Consider the following 17,412-nt stretch of genomic DNA (forward strand, 5'->3'; position numbering starts at 1 on the left):
CAATCTAAGCAAGTGGAGCTTCTCAGAGGAACAGTGGCAGGCTGTGGTGTGAGCTGCAGTCCCTGGGTGTGAATGTGTGAAAACTGTGTGTACAAGTTGTTGGATAATGGTAAAAATGAACATCCAAAAATGGCAAACTAATAAATATTGTAGGCTACCTTCATAGCATTTTTTGAGCTAAATGGTCAAGTATATATATTAATGAAAATCCTGAAACATCAATTTAAAGGGGCCCTATTTTCAGGTTCATATTTGTATTTTGTGCATCCAATGTGACATGTTTACATGCTTTAATGTTCAAAAAGTGAAAAACTGCATGTGGAGGGAACTCTGGGATTTGAGCCTTTGCACATCATTTACATGCACAACAAATAATATAACATACTACCGTAAAGGGGAAAACCCCCAAAAGCATACTAGGGCCCCTTCAAAGCCATTTTCATAAACACATTTTAAATTTTCATTACTTTAAAAATGTTTTAGTGGTTACAGAATGGTCACTTTCCTATAAGCATATTTATTTTTGACAAGAAAAACAATACAAAGACTCACTTCTCTATTGAAATCAAAAAGTGACAACAAAAAGTGTTGTCAAAAAGCTTCATCTAGTTTCAAGCAATTTGACAGTGACAGTCATTTCCTAGGCTAAGTGGGTTTTCACACCCAACTTACCTCACTCATTTTAATATGAGAACATTATTTGTCAAGTTTCCCTCAACAGTAGAGGATCATTTATATATATATTTGGTCCCTAGGCAGAGTGAACCACCTGGATTTTACTCTTATATGTTTAAATCATTTTATATCTAAATGCGCATTATATGGAAATGCATGTATACAACTCAAGACACTTACATTAGCTCACAGTGCACTCTTACCCATTTAAAGTGTTGTGTGACATACTACACACACACAACTAGGATCATACATTAGTGGGTGAAACAGCTGAAAATGTATCCTTAATGCAGCCATACATTACAGTATCAGTACTTTCAACCTGATAGGGCAAATACAGATTTTCATAGTCACTTAAATTTGCCTTACAGTGATCATAAGTGTCAAGTTGTTTACTACTTGATTTACAGATGTGAACTACAAACATACCTAAACACCACTACCCTTAACAATCCTTATGCATGGTTAGTGTAAGTAGTGGGATGAATTTAGGAATACACAAAAGGCAGTTCTTGAGAGGTAACCACATTATAAAAGTGTGAAAAACAGGAGCTAGTGAGTTGTTTGTGCTACTATAAGTATTCAGCTGTGCTAGAGATGTGTCTGCAACAAGTTAAAGTGCAGTGCCAGTATAGTACCATCTGATCACAGCCATTACAACGACCAGGCTTCAAGGCAATAGTCTATTCTCTCAACCTGCACAGTTACACATATGACTTGCTTTTTCCAGAGGTTAATTAAAAACCTAGCAACAGTGTGTGAACACAACAGAAGTATTCAGGAGGGATGAGTGTGAGAGAAGTGCTGGCAGACTCAGATTGAAAGTCAGGTTTGAGTCAAGTCAGTGAAGTATTCTGTGGAGGTATCTCTCTGGATTGTTCCCTTCTCCTCTCTTCAGTCCTGAGTTGCGTCTAGCCGGTCTCTCAGAAGTCCCTGCATGGTCCAGGCCCTCAGTTAGTCCCACTGTAGCCCCTGTAGCTCCACCTGATGTCCCTGATGAGGTGTGTCTGCCTGACTTTGGACTATTTTGGGCTCCTGCCTCAGATTCATTCTCCTCTGCAGGGTCCTTCCCCGGGCTGCTGGGAGAACTCTCCCCAATCCTAGACAACATAAACAATGTTGTTAAAAACCATATGGATGCCACAATTTAAAAAGCAACACGGTTTTATGTTAGGAATGTGCTGCCTATTAGAGCTGCAAAGATTATTCGGGTAGTTCTCAACTATTAAATCAAATTGGCTAGGTATTACAATTCATTTCATAGGGTAAACAAATCAAAATTCTCATTATATACTTTAAATGTGAATATTTACTGATTTCTAAAAATGTATATGGCAGTAAACTATATATGTTTGAGTTTTCTACAAAACCAGACTTTAGAGGATGTCATTGTGGGTTTAGGGCGACATTTCTTAACATTTTGTAGACCATTTAAACCATTTCTAATACTTAGGGTAATAATCTTAGTTACAGCCCTTATGTATATGAAATGATGAGGTCAGCAGTGATTTTACCTGAGGTGATTGAAGGCTCGTAGCCAGTGTGAGCCCAGTGCTTCTCTCCCATTGGACCTCAGCCCTCTCCTTTGACTTCGGGCCCTCAGTCCTATCAACGCCTGAGCCAGTTCAGCTTCATCTGTTTGGCCCCAAACCAGCTGGGCCCTCTGCTCTGCGTCCTGATCCCCCGCTGCCTTGAACAGTCTCTGGAGCTGCCACAGGTTCACATCGCTGAAGATGTTCGCTGAGCCTGCTTTCCTGCTCCTCCTATCAGCCAGTCGCCACAGTGGGGAAGGGCCCACCACCATGGAGGCAGGGGGGGAGGCAGGTCCGGTATCCATCCGGAGAAACAAGGGAAAGGCTGGCATACACCGGCTCTACTCTGTGGAGAAATCTGTAAGAGTTTCTAATGATTAGGATGTGTAAGACTCTTTAAAAAACAGAACAAAACAGGAGCACAGACTGGGCCACAACAAATTCACAGCCGTCTCAACTGAAAGCAGTCAACTGGAAGTCTACTACTCTGATTCTTAATCCTACTTTAGGCTAATGCGGATGGAAACTGTCTTTACTCACATTAAGTTTAAAATGGACGCTAAGACATACACTGAGAGACAAGGATCATTACTGAATGTGGCCTTTCCACTGAAGCAACTTTCTTTAAGCTTGACAAATTAATCTTGAATAAAACGGTCCATTTACTTTTCCCAGGTTTTCAACAAGAGATCATAGCGTTGTATGTAGATGAAAACTCTTCTGATTAAAACGAAAAAATGTTGTCAAACTTACCAATAAGGCAGGAATTAAGTTTAACATTTTCTTTTGGTTAAACATCTGACTTCTGTTGTTACATATTAAGAGGCAAACAGAAGTGGCCACCTGTTGATTATTTATTGTATACTAGGCCACATTCAACCTAGTTTAGCCCTATATGGGCCATTCTACCAAATTGGTGCAAAGTCAGGTTGGAACCGTTTTGACATCTTGTATGTTTTTTCCCCAAAACTTTGTCCATATATACTTTGTATATATAAATTAAATTACACATATCTAGTAAAATAACCATACATTTTTATATCATATTTTCAGACTGTTTTTGGAATGTTTTTCCTCTACCTCTACCAAAAATGGTCACTACCGAAACATAGTACATACACTGTAGTAAAAAAGTATTATATGAACCTGTTAAGATTGTTTTACCTTCTCTAAATAGTATTTTAACAAATATGTCTTGAGGGTTTTCACAATTAAATCAATATAAGTGCATTTTTAATCAAAGTTCAATTTATACAATTCATAAATATCATAATGCAAACTTTCTTTGTAAAATGCATAATACTGATCATATTGATTCCAGAGTTGATGATTGTTGAAATTGAACATACATTAAACCAATCAGTATCATTTTAGTTGATAACTCAATATACTTACATTTTTACAAAACATCCACTGTTTCGGTAGTGACTGCAGTATTTTGTTCTCAAGGTTGTATAATTTCCCCTCAACTTTATTGCTTAATCTTAACTCATAAGTAACATGCCTTATGTTGAAGTGTGAATGTTTGAAGCTACTGACCCAGAATCAGCACTTTAGTAATAGGCTGAAATAGCGGGGGATGAGGCTCGAATGGGTGATCTGTTTGGTATTTGGAGCAAAACACATCATAGACATGTTTTGTATATATCTGAGACCTATAATATGCCTAACAATAGTATAATAAGAGACCTTTAAAGTAATACACTGATTTTCAGACTTTAAAAACACATTTATTTCAAAATGGTGGGATTTACCTGCTTACCATTCCATGTTGTCACTACCGAAACGATCATGTCAATTACCGAAACTTAACCATGTTTCGGTAGTGACTGTTTCGGTAGTGACGATTCTAGCTCAAATTGAGCATAACTAAAGAATGCTAGATAGTACATGGCTAGCATACAGGTCTCTGAAGAGGTTTACACCATATACTGTCTAAGGTTTACACACATACAAGATACAAATCTAATACTTTGCATAAAACCCAGAAAAAGTGTACTTAATTGAAGATAATGTGTTCGGTAGTGACAATTCTTGAGGTTACACGACGATTTTCAGATTTTGGAACAGATTTATATCAAAAGTATGGGATATAGGTACTTGCCATTCAGCCATGAGGGACAGGGATGCCATATCACTGCCTAGTCAAAAATGCAGGGGTGTGGCTAAAAACCAGGCCCAGCCATTGGACTAAAACCCCTTGTGTTTCAGTAGTGACATGAAAACTGGGGAAATTATTTTTTTAGTATAGTTTTTTTATTAAAAAATTAAACCCACAATAAATCTAAATATTCCAACTTCTGTTTGCATGTAATAATAAAGATCTTCAAAATACACCATTGACAAAAAATAAAATAAAATGTTTTTTAAGTGTTATTTACAGAAATTGAAATGTAGATGTCAGGGTTGGGGACAGCTACTTCCTAGCTATTTATATGGTAGTAGAAAGTACCCTATACATGATGTTTTTGTATATATTAAGCTTATCACTATCTAATTGAATGGGTTGTCTTTAAATAGACCATAACATATTCTTAGTAAATATCCATTTCTGAATACTTAATTGTTTTGTTAAATAGTTTTTCTTGTTGTAGGACCGCACTTTGTACTAATTCGGTAGAATGCCCCATATATGTAACATTTGTCAGGAAAAGTCTATACAGAAATAGAAGAGAAAAACAATACACTGAATCCTAAACAACTTGTGAGTAAGAAGTGAAATGCTTCAATGCAAGCCAGTATTAGACTGACTATAATAACAGTAGGGCAAGCCTGTGATTGTCCCTCAATATATTATAGGATGCAACTTTAGACAGTCAAACACTTGCACTGTAACACAACACTATGTTTTGAAAGTAGGTTTACATTAACCTAACGACATTCTCCATTGTTTCCCTCCAAGTCTACCGTCAATACTGCAAACAAACACTATGGTTTCTGCATTAAAACCGGATCACTTGCAGAAAAGAGTCGCTAGAAATAACTTAACTTATCCTCTTTACAATATTAGTGGTCGTATTTCTAAACTATAAAACACAGCGCAGTGACTGAAATGACTGTGTGTTGCATTAGGCTGTGGTTAAAAGTAAACACGAATCCCATGAGAGTCATGTGAAGGAAAGGACTTCTGCTTACCCGGAGATTACCTGTTGTTGGTGGGCTTTGTTCCTACAGAAACTATGTCTGCGTCGCCATTCCTCTTCACAAGAGCTTCTACAATGGCTGAAATGTAGCAGGACAGCCTGTTAGTCCAGCAGCTTCACCTGCAAACAAATTCTGTCCTTGAGCCGAACGTCAATCCCATATCAATGTCGTCAAACGACCTATCAGCGTGTAGAGATCATCTGATCCCTCCTGGAAACACATTTATTTCGACCAATCAGGAGTTTGGGAGAGGAGGAGAGGGAGGAAGGCTCCGCCTCATGGCCACGTAGGGTGTGTATGTATCGTGTTTGCTGAAATCTATTGACGTCAATGAGCTGGGCTAGCATAAGAAGAGTCTGTCAATTATGTGAGGGAGGGGACGTAACATGTGAGCATCCTGCGCAGAAACACGCAGACAAAACATGATGACGAACAAGCCACTCAATATTACATTCTCTTATTATGTTATCCTAAATATCCAGTGAAATAGGAAAATCATATTTTATTTGACGTAGCCCATATTATATTATAAGCTATTATATTAAATTAGCCTAGATTTTCTATCAGGCTTATATTATATTATACCATAATGTACAAGGCTTATAGGCTATGTTATAGGCTGTTAAAACTATATTACATAAGGCCTACTAGCCTATTATAGCTTTTGATTTTTGTATTAGGGAAATATTATTTATTATATTGGTGCTTCTCAAATTGAAATATGTGTGGCCTTTATGCATGTTTCAGTTTTATTTTATTTGGTGTGTTTGTGAAATGAACAAAAAAAGTAATACATAAATAAAGTAAAAGTCTTCTAAAATATGATTACAAGTTGCATTGCAAAACGAATAAAATAATAAGTTCAACTTAAATAATGCCTGCTTACAAAATGTGTGATTTGGCTCTGAAAGAAATCTCTGCCTTGCTGCCTCGGCAGACTTTACATCTGCTCATACATCTCGTACTCTCATCCCTGAAAGCTATGAGGAGAAAAGGTCACACAGCCCAGGCCCCAGGGGAAACTACACCTCGGGGAAATGTCCCAGGAGCAGATGAGCGGACATGACCTGGAGGATCCAGCAGGCCAGCAGAGGAGGAGCAGGGTTTGAATTACAGGCCGCCCCCTCTCCCTCAACCAGCCCCCCAACACAGACGCTGCATTCTACAGAGGAAACGGAAAAGACGAAACATACAAAAGGGTTTTTCATTTCAAACCCCGGGGCTGTGGAAAGAACAGATAGTTCTTTTTAATACCTAAACTTATTTACTTTTGGCTTTATTGTCTGACCAAAAACCGTCTTTCTTTCCGCTATTTGTACTGTTTGCACATCTTTTCCTCAGCTGTTTACAGCTGGCAGAAAGCACCCGCCCTGTTCGGGAAAAAGGGACCGAGAGTGACCGGAGGATGCCACCCCAACCTTCCCAGCCGCAGGTGAGGAAGAACATCCTGAAGTTCCTTAAAAGTTTTTTGGGAATCATTCGGATCCTGCAGATTGTTTTCGGAGCCGGGCTGTGGGTCACCATCGCTGCAAACAAATACGAAGGATCCATCCACTTCGTCCTGTTCGTCGCAGTCCTCTTCTGGCTCCTCACCCTCGCCCTTTTCTTCATCACCCTGCTGGACAAGCAGGACCTGGTCCCGCTGCTGGGAGGGGAGCGATGGCTGTGCACTAACCTGGCACACGACGTGGCCGCCGGCGTGCTCTACCTGCCGGCTATCGGAGTCATGATCTACAAGACGGACCGTAACTCCTACTGCAACCTGGAGCTGTACAAACACCTCTGTCTGTACAAGGTCTACCTGACCGCCGCCGTGTTCGCCTGCCTGTGCTGCCTGGTTTACCTAGTTTCGGTTATTTATGGAGCCTGCAGGAAGTGTCGAGGAGAACAGACGGTCATCTGATGAGACTGAAGGGGGTGAGGGCAACACGGAGGGGTACGGTTCCTTTTTCAGGGGGCATCCACAGCAAGATGAGGAATAGTTAACTTCACTGTAATTTAACTCAACAGAGCTCTACTTATCGCAGGATTTTGTTTACTACTTTGTCCCCCATTCCAAACTTTACACTCTGGTGGTGAAGCAGAATCAATTCAAAATCACTATCAGTTTATTTTAGAGTTGCTGGCAGGAAAAATACACAAGTAGCTCAGAGGCCTATAGTTACCCTGGATTGAGTCTGATTTGAAATGTCTTAGGAGGTCTAAAACATATTTCATGTGTCTCCTAGCTGTAGGTAAGGCCTTGCATTTATCTCTTAATTTAATGTAATTTTCCTGCAGAATAAATATATTTCTGCAAGTGCTACTTATAGAGGGGTAGCAGTATAATTATTGTTTACGATTCAATGGCCTTAACATACCGTGTTTAGATTTGTGTTGGTACTGTCAATCTGAAACCTCTCATAGGGGTTTTCTTTTTCAAAGAGATATTTTGTATTACCTTTTATATTATATGTTTTTTATGTTTTGTATGACAGCAAACTACACCGAACAGTTAGTGGGAATGACTACAACAAATTGTGGACTTCCTTCTGCTCTGTTTTTTGTTTTGTATGAATCCAACTTTGCAAACAGATCTATCAGTGCCTTTTTCAGTACTCTGTATACTCAACAAGGTTTCTTTTTTACAACAATCCCACAATACAGTTGTAATTGGTGCTACAATGTCTATGCTGAACGAAAATATCCTTTAAGTGTTCATTATGTAAAGTCAAAGAATAAAGACCAGTTAATTGAGAGCAAGTGATACGTATCTTTGGTTATGATCCTTTATTAGAGAAAAGCTTTTCAAATTGAGGGGAAGAACTGGACTACGTGTTTTGCTTTGGTGGCTTTTACCAAATGAGACACAGATTTAGAGGGACTAGTGACGGAAGCCCTCAGGAACTTCCTGTTGGGAGATAAAAGCCTTGGCCAATCAGCAGAGATAATTTATATGCTTCTTGACCACATGAAAGACATGGATCCTTAGACCTATCTGTGTGCCGGGGGGGGGAGGGGGGGGGATTGTGTGATCATCTGGGAAGAGGATTGTTCTTACCGGGAACAGTCTGCTGGGGTTCCGGAGGTGGGCTGACGTTCAGCCAATGAAAATTAAGCCAAATAGAAGATGAAATGTGTCATCTATTTCAGTCAGCATACAGTTCTTAACAACATGCTGCAAATATGATGATTATTAAATGCAACTCACACATAAAAGCACCATTTCCTTTTTTGGGAAATCCACCCTCTTACACTATAATTGCAGATCCACAATCAAAGCATGGCAACAAAATGCAGAGATTAGAATATAAAAGCACAAGTTTTACAACACATGAATGAAAGACTAAAAAATAAGAAATATATTCTGCTTGATGGCCGAGAATATCTTCTTTTACCTGACTCATACAAGTAGCCTTGATTTATGTATGGTCTAGTATAGACAGAGACAAACAGGGAAACTTGAAAAATAATTGGACTTATTAGTATTTCATTTGAGCGTTTTGTCAGTTTGCGTTTCTATTCAACGACGACAGAAAGAATGCAATGTGCGTGTTGAATGCAAGGTGACATCTGTGGTCAGAGTTACAGGAGTGAAAGGGTTAATGTTTACCAGCTGCAAAATGTAAATCTAGCATTTCTAAAGGAGGAAAGGAGTCCCACTCCCACCCACTCTATCCCCCTCCTGAGAAGTATTGTCCTGTCCACGTGTCGCTCCTTCGGAAACACACTGCTGTATACAACCAAGTGGACACAACACAGCAGCTTTACATGCTGCATAAACAAAGACCCAACCCAGGGTTTAATTTGGTATTAAAAGTAACCATATTGAATCGTTTGAGTTTGATGACTCACAACTATAGCATATGCTGACATTTAAAGCCAGGAATTAACTATCCACATTTACCCTGAAATCTTTTTGAGGTTACCACATTAACATGCTCCTTATTATTACACAGACCACAATTTATAGATCAAGTCTGTTCAGATTTGTCACTGTTGTGTGTGAGCCCTTTATGAATGTAATCCTCAAACATCATTTCCAAACAAGAAGGCCATGTAATCACAGGGAATAACACCTATTTGGAAACCTTTACTATATCCTGACATTATTAGAAGGGTGTGTGTACCACAGAAGGGAGGTTATTGTACTTTCCCCCCAGCTACAGAGTAAAAAGAAACCCTGACAACTTGGCAAGGATGTATAGAGCAAGGCACTTCTCTTAAGTTCATACTGTGTGATTTTTTTTGGCTACTCGTCTACTCAACCAATGAGACATTTCCTGTCTGCGCCTACCCACCCTTCTGAAAGCAACTGCCCGTCAAATAGTCATTATGACACTTCCGAATGGTTCCTCTCCTCTCTGTAAGCAAATGCATCATGTAGCTGTTGCCATGGAGTGATGTCAACTCACAAAAAATCTGATTTTATGTTTGCTGCCAGAAATACCTTGAACTCACTTCTAAAGTCCATATGGATAACAATGACATGACTGTGAATCATGGCAATAATTAAATCACTGGTGAGATAATCATAGAGAATTGTTAGGAATGTCTTTTGTCCCTTGTAATTAAAATGCTATTCGCCTTCCAACATAGTGGTGTACAGAACAACAGTTATAGTCTTTCTGGACAAGACTTCCTCATTTTGCCAATCCACCAAAGCTCAGCAATGAAACACTGTCTGGAAAACAGAAGGAAAAGCATCGACTCGCTTTCCTCATACTAGCTTCAACTAAACATCCGAAAGCATTTTTGTGCGTGAGGGAAGTGGATTTTTCACCGAATTTCTTACATTGAAATAACTTTAGGAAGAAATCTCCTCACAGCCAGTAACAACATGAGAAACATTACAGCGACCAAAACCCCTTTCAATAAAAATATGTTTATGTCAGTGTTTTGGACTTGAAAAAACATAATGGTTTGTTTAGAATTATTCAACAGGAAATGTTATTATTTAAAAAATACTTGTACTTTTAAATTATTACCCGCATTATTTTGTTGTTACTGTGCCCAGTCCTGATTTACATCTCCTTTTTTTTGCAAGACCAGGGCCTGGTGTTAACTGAACCAGGTGTATTTACCTGTTTTGGTTTGAAAGGTATTCAGCAGCTGCTTTGGACATGAAGTGCCCCGTCTTTGTTTCGCACCCTAATTCTGTGTCTGCATCTTTTTTACCTGCTCATGGCCCTCCTCTTCTGTCTTGCTTGGGAGGCTACTTGTATGCACATGAAACATGAAAACACAGACACATGCACACAGCAGTGCACTGTCAACCACACCTTCATCAGATACTGCTGAGATGCACATTCCTCTGCAAAGGAGAGGGAAATATGTGAAAACAGATGGAGACTGACAGAACAAGTAAATGGGCTAGAAAAAATATCAAAAAGATAATCTCATGAAGATCTAAGCAGGAATCTGAGATTGACATTTCCTGTCTGTGTCAGGCATGAATGTGCACAGTGTTTCAGCCCTGTCGATTGCCTGTGATACTCTCCAGTTTATAGTTTCCTAACATGGTGACTACACATCTGTTTCAGCAGCTTTTGCCCACACAATACGTCTGAATGGGCACAGTGTTCTTGAAGCCAATGGCAGCCAGTGGTGGGAAATGATGATAGCTATTTATAGAGCGTTGAAATTACCACCACTTCCTCAACTCGCGAATCCTCCGCCAAGACGTTGAGAAGATTTTTTACAGAGTCTAAGAAAGTTAGGGAGAAAGGAGGGCGGTCAAACTGATTCTTTGGCACTATTCATGAAGATAATCAACAACACCTCTGTCAATCACCTGTATTTTTTTACCTTAATAAAATACAATGTTATAGAAGGAATCAGAAGTGAAATCCAAGGTGATACACTCTCAAAAAACTCTTACCGAGCTTTGCATCTTTAGAGCAGCATTAGTAGACGACACACAAAGTAAAACAAACATTCCTTCAGAGCACGGATCATGGAGTTCCTGATAATACCTTACATGGCTCATAACTGTTTCCCAGGACTACTTTTCACACAGATTTCACACACTGTAGTTCTGACGATAAAAAGACAATTTAAATTCACATTTTCTCTTTCAATTAAAGCAATATCCGCAATTTTTTTTCTGGTCATTAGGCTCCTGAACTTGCATTATTTGGTATCTTTACAATGCATTGTCAGAATGAACGCATAAAAGTTTGGATGCAACAGCGAAATAAAGTCAAAAATAACAATGTTGTGGAGTCTATAGCTCAACTGTCCAGACATAAATAAAACATTTCAGTGTCAGCCAAACATTCCAGACTGCTCTAGATTTGAACCAACAGTGATGGATTTACCCACTAGGAGGTGTTATAGGGTTTCACAAAACATGAATTGGACCACATTTAAAACTATTTTCTTATTTGCCACCTTTAAAAAGAAAATCACTGACAGTAGTGAACTGGACTAACCCCGAGGTCTGGAAAAAGCTATATAGCAAGTGGACATTAGTTGGGGTAGAACGTCAACAATTATAGTGGCTACAAAAACATGTAAAGGGCTGGTAATGTCCACAATAAAAAAAATTATATAACATTTTATTTGTTGAGTTTATATTCACAAATACAAGTGACTACTGTCTTGTGCAGATCATAATTCAGAGGGATGAATGGATCTTATCACATTCTGGGCAATGAAAAATCTGTGAAGCTGTGTGTGGGGAAAAACTGAATAAAATGTTGACATTATACAGTCAGCAGTAGATGGTGGCAAGGCGAAGCAACCACAACAACAACAACAACAACAACAACAACAACAACAACAACAACAACAACAAAAGTCCTTTGTGAGAAGGTTGAATGAGTTCTCTCCTTAATATAAATATATGCAAATATGTTCTGTATGCAGTCATCTTTGTCATCAAAACTGAGATGGCTTTTGCCAATATGTTATGCAATACTTAAAGCTCCTCCAAAAAGGGCCAACATGTTATGGGACTGCTACTGTATACTCACATTTAGGGACATGAAGAGGTGCTGCTCCTGGTCATTTGTACTTTTTGAACTTTTAAACAATTGTTGGTAAATGTTTTGATGAACAGTAGGAAAAGCAACAATTGGTTATGGGATCTTAGACTACGATATTAATGTAGATAGATAGATAGATAGATATAGGCAGACAGAAAGACAATGAAAAGTCAATGGAGTACAATCTGTACACAGTATGAAGGTCAGGGAAGAGTCTCCGCAGCTGAAGCCCACCGTTGTCATTGGTCGAGAGATGAAAAACCCGTTTTTTTTGCGGAATCTTATTGGATGTGAAAACCAGGAAGTGAGGGACTAACAATCCGCGGAATAAAAGTACTTAGAGGTTCGACAGCACAGGAGTGGACCTGTGTTATTTTTCTAAAGAGGAGAGTTGTCACATTCACAGCCTTTGCATCCTGTTTTAAAACACATTTTGTCTAATTTCTTCACCTTCGGCATATTATTGTCAATCATGGCTGTCTACAAATTAGTGTTGATCCGCCACGGAGAGAGCAACTGGAACCAGGAGAATCGCTTCTGCGGCTGGTTCGATGCAGATCTGAGTGAAACCGGGGAAAAGGAGGCGAAGAAAGGAGGACAGGCATTGAAAGGTGAGGAGGAACTCATTCAATGTATCCCATCATCCAGTGTGCTTTCTCTGAAATACCGTAGGGGCAAGTGCACGGATCTGGTTGCATAATGGCCTCTCTGCACCAGACCAGACCCTGGACTGCCCCTGTTAACATGCAGAGGTGATGCGCCTCCATTATGCTTGTCTGGCACACTGCTATTTAATGTTATAAGAACATACAGTTAACATATCTGTTCTCATTTAAAAAATCAGGATACTTTTTTATGATGCACTACTTGTGGACTTTAATGCCAACTTGAATGTTTGGGTAATATTCTTTAACCATCTGTCAGAAAAAGCATCACTCAATTACAGCAAAGACACATTTACCCACTAATATATTCAGTTAGACTTAAAAAGACATTGTGCTTTTCAAATGTGATATTTTGCTGTTTTCACATGTGACAATAAACCAAATATCTTAAGTTTTGTGGACTTTTTAAACAAAGATAATGAATATGTTTTGGTTGTAGCCCTAAATGTAGCCACATATATTTTTTTTCAGACTCAATTGCTTTTGTTCAAGGTACCATGGTGTCATTTATAAGAGATGTTTAATGCAAAAAAGTGCAGACTTGTGGTTCCCTGAAGGCATTGCAGAGGAATTTACTAACTAAACAAAGCTGAAGGAAGCCATCAAAGTATCCAGTTGGAATTTTCTATTGACAGTTTCAGTAAAAATGCATTAAAATCCAATGTATTTCACTCTCTGGAACTTACAGATGCTAGCTTTGAGTTTGACATTTGCTACACCTCCGTTCTGAAGCGGGCCACCAGAACACTGTGGTTGGTCCTGGATGCCATTGACCAGATGTGGGTGCCGGTGCACCGGACCTGGCGGCTAAATGAGCGCCACTACGGGGGGCTGACAGGGCTAAACAAGGCAGAGACAGCCGCCAAGCATGGAGAGGCTCAAGTGAAGATCTGGAGGCGCTCATTCGACACCCCACCTCCTACCATGGGACCAGACCATGACTACTACAGTATCATCAGCAAGGTAACATAATATATCTACTGTACATACATACCATAACTAGCTTTAGTTTGCATATAAGGAACAAATTGCTTTGTGTACTGAAAAGCTTACTGATGTGTGAAATCAGAGTGAAGCATTTATTGATTCAAGGTATGTTTGTGTGCAGCACAGTCAGCTTGAATATCTGTGTTTTAGACACAGCAGTGCAAATGCAATCTGATGGAAATCCATCAAACTGGAGATACATCACCTTACTGCTTAGTAGCATATGCCCTAATGCTGTTGCATGGCGGCCCCTACACACGGCGGCGTGTGTTGAAGCTTCAACGCTTCTGCCCATTCACTTTGAATGGGGTGACGTCACGTTTTGCCGACGTCACCCCATTGACGTCAGCAAAGCATAGAGCTTCAAAAGTAGAGCAATGTTCTACTTTTGAAGCTTCGACGGAAGCGTAAGCCAATCGAATCATATGCCAGTACAAGCTCTAGCCAATCAAACCGCGTGCTTGTGTGTCGGGGGCGGGAGATTCATCAGGCTTCAGACACGCCCGCCGGCAAGCTTCAACGCACGCCGCCGTGTGTAGGGGCCGTAATAGTATGTCCAAGGGGAGTTAATAAATGACTGGCAGAAATAAGGTCTGCTAGGATCAAGTTCAAAGTTCAGTCAAGGTAGAAACACACTGATCAGAAGTCTGCGTAGACCGAGGTATTTTGAAGTTAGGATGTGGCAACTCGTAGCTGGCTGTCAAAACATTGATAAGCAACATTTACCCTGTTGACGGTGTAATAAGATCACAGCTGATTCTTTCATGCCTGCAAATGACAAAGAAAACGTCAGCACATTGCTTTTATATGACACTTCTTCTTACCCTTACTCAAAGTTCCTTAACTATTTCAATAAAGGTCTCTTCAGAAAAAGCTAAAAGACAAAGCGACCTAGGTGCTGATTTTTGCAGTGTTCATTTTTGCCTTTTTATATATTTAAAAAATTTAAAATGTCCTCCTTGTAGGATCGGCGCTATGCGGACCTGAGTGAGGACCAGCTTCCTTCCTGTGAGAGCCTTAAGGACACCATCGCACGAGCTCTGCCCTACTGGAACGAGGAGATTGCACCTCAGATCAAACAGGGAAAGAGGGTCCTCATCGCTGCCCATGGAAACAGTCTGAGGGGGATTGTAAAGCACCTTGAGGGTGTGTGGTGTTATGAATAAGGAAATTCAAGTAGTTTGCCAAATTATCTTTTTTTGTCTTTTACTTAAATTAAAAACAAAGGTCCTAGTTGTCAGGAATTTTCGTATGATTTAATTAAAAAACTATACACTAAACTTTAGGTACAGCAGAACAATCTACCCCTATTCAACACAAATATAATTCTCTGACACTGTCATAGAGGTGTTAATTCGATTGTATGTTTAGCATTGAGGTCTTTGTTAGGGGTGTAGTTTCCCTCTACTGCATTATAATGATATCATGTATTAAAAAAAGGAGAAGAAATAGAAACACCTTCCTATGTAATGTAGTCCAGTACAACACCATTGTGAATTACAGCTTCAATAATATTTTACCTAATAAAGTGTTAATAATAATAATAATAATAATAATAATAATAATAATAATAAATGGGATTTATATAGCGCTTTTCTAGACCCAAAGACGCTTTACATTACGAGTAAGGTCGACAAACAAAACAAGTTAACAAGAGTATATACATATAACACATTTCTCTTTAAAAAAAAACAACATAATCTGTAAATTCTCTAACTTGTTTGTATATGCTGCCACCTGTAGGAATGTCTGATGAAGCCATCATGGAGCTGAACCTGCCAACAGGCATCCCCATCCTCTACGAGCTGGACAAGAACCTGAAGCCTGTGAAGCCTATGCAGTTCCTGGGAGACGAGGAGACCGTACGCAAAGCCATGGAGGCCGTGGCTGCTCAAGGAAAGGCCAAGAAATAAAGACACAGAAAGTCCTCTCTGTGAACAGAAAAGGCTGCCCCTAACAACTGACCACATACGTGTTTTCCTAAATCCTCGTTTATTTTGGATTGTAATACATGATGAGTACACTGTAGGTTATTGTCAAACACACCCTTACTCTACTTGCACAGTGTAGGGATAGTAGATAGTGAACCATTGGGATATGTTGGGGCCAGGGAGCCACAGCTCTCAAGAGATTGGAAATATGTATTGCTATAACGGCCCATCAATATGACAATCTTTAAGAAATCAGAATTTAACTGTAATTGCTAGAACTGCTAATACATGCTGTTTATCTGTGTATGTGAATAAGCACTTGAATAAATGAATGACCCTTTGAATAATGAAAACCTTGTCATTTAAAACTAAAAAATATATTTTAGAATTTCTTTGATTTGGTGTCCTACGCAGGGATGTTAAATGCTAATTAAACCAATTACACAAGAAAATATACCACCACACTGATTGTGGTAGGGAACTTATCATACTGACCTTATGATTACCTGTCCAGGACGACAATACTATTTGTTGAATTTAAAAACAAAGTGTGATATTGTAGTCTATAATTATTTAATTTTGAGTCTTTCACTTTTTAGTTTCATAGTCTTAATGAGATGATTTTCAAACAAAAAGGACCACTGCTAAGGATGGACAACTCACCTTCTGTCTTACTTTTACATTTTGAAATGGGGATGAATGTTTGCAAACTCTTGAGAGCAAGACAGCTAGGACAACTAAAAAATCCTTTTCTCTTTTTGTCTATAGACGGTATTTGTGCCATGTCCTTGTATGTTGTTGGTGTGTCGTACATTGAATTTTTTCTTTTTAAGTTTCATTAGGTTTGGAAAATTGTTAATGGTGCCAAACACTGCATCAGAATGGCCTTGTTTACGGGACCAATCCATTACTTGGAACACCATTGAAACATGATTAAAAGATGATAAATTGTCTAAATGTAGCCTTTATTTACCTGCATTATGTCTTACAATATTGAACTATTTCCTTTTTTTAAATGTAATTTCTTCTGTATTGGTAAATGTATCCTGAAGGCTCCGAAAGTAATAACGAAAGGCTTCAAGCCTAAAGTTGTTGCTTCTGCTTGTCATGTGGGATAAACTGTATATTCATTTTCACAGTGATTCGAGTATCATGCTAAACCAGAATTCTAACCCAGCAGGATCTCTATTCATACAAAAATATAACTAATAAATGATGATGTATTACAAGTGATTAAATTACCTAGCAGTATACATTTTCTTTAATGATTTCCAGCTTTATCTTTATATAAATAAATATACATATGTGGTGGTGCAGCGACGAGTCCTAAAACCCGGAAATGAGTTAGCATTTTACCACTACGGGTTCCCTCGTCTCAGAGTCAATGGGATTTCTCCATAGGATTCTGGAAAATAGCTCGAAATAAGGTCTGTGGTTGACACAAATTTAAGAGACAGATCACGTTTTGTTCTACGACATTAAATACATCAGTGTAACCGTTGTGGTTCTC

At 39.0% G+C, this 17,412-nt stretch overlaps 3 protein-coding genes across 4 annotated transcripts; 2 read left to right on the forward strand and 1 right to left on the reverse strand.

The window, feature by feature from the left end:
* Nucleotides 1-497: 497 nt before the first annotated feature.
* On the reverse strand, nt 498-5,519 carry avpi1 (arginine vasopressin induced 1). 2 transcript variants are annotated; one of them, XM_079689709.1, is made up of 3 exons: nt 5,354-5,519; nt 2,190-2,565; nt 498-1,775 (listed from the first exon to the last, which is right to left on the reverse strand). In XM_079689709.1, exons 2-3 carry the CDS (start codon nt 2,537-2,539, stop codon nt 1,517-1,519), a joined length of 609 nt encoding a protein of 202 aa, XP_079545835.1. In that variant the 5' UTR covers nt 2,540-2,565; nt 5,354-5,519; the 3' UTR covers nt 498-1,516. The 2 variants fall into 2 exon arrangements, with proteins under 2 accessions (XP_079545835.1, XP_079545834.1); XM_079689708.1 differs by having other exon boundaries at nt 5,343-5,519.
* Nucleotides 5,520-6,358: 839 nt separating this feature from the next.
* marveld1 (MARVEL domain containing 1) lies at nt 6,359-8,089 on the forward strand. The gene has a single exon (XM_079688042.1). It carries the CDS (start codon nt 6,757-6,759, stop codon nt 7,252-7,254), a length of 498 nt encoding a protein of 165 aa, XP_079544168.1. The 5' UTR covers nt 6,359-6,756; the 3' UTR covers nt 7,255-8,089.
* Nucleotides 8,090-12,620: 4,531 nt separating this feature from the next.
* Nucleotides 12,621-16,859, forward strand: LOC307042459 (phosphoglycerate mutase 1-like). Its single transcript, XM_079686334.1, has 4 exons — nt 12,621-12,930; nt 13,673-13,947; nt 14,937-15,117; nt 15,715-16,859. The coding sequence occupies exons 1-4, from the start codon at nt 12,792-12,794 to the stop codon at nt 15,882-15,884; spliced, it is 765 nt and encodes a 254-aa protein (XP_079542460.1). The 5' UTR covers nt 12,621-12,791; the 3' UTR covers nt 15,885-16,859.
* Nucleotides 16,860-17,412: the final 553 nt, after the last annotated feature.

Source organism: Notothenia rossii (genome assembly GCF_949606895.1).
Source record: "Notothenia rossii genome assembly, chromosome: 6".
Classification (NCBI taxonomy): Eukaryota; Metazoa; Chordata; class Actinopteri; order Perciformes; family Nototheniidae; genus Notothenia; species Notothenia rossii.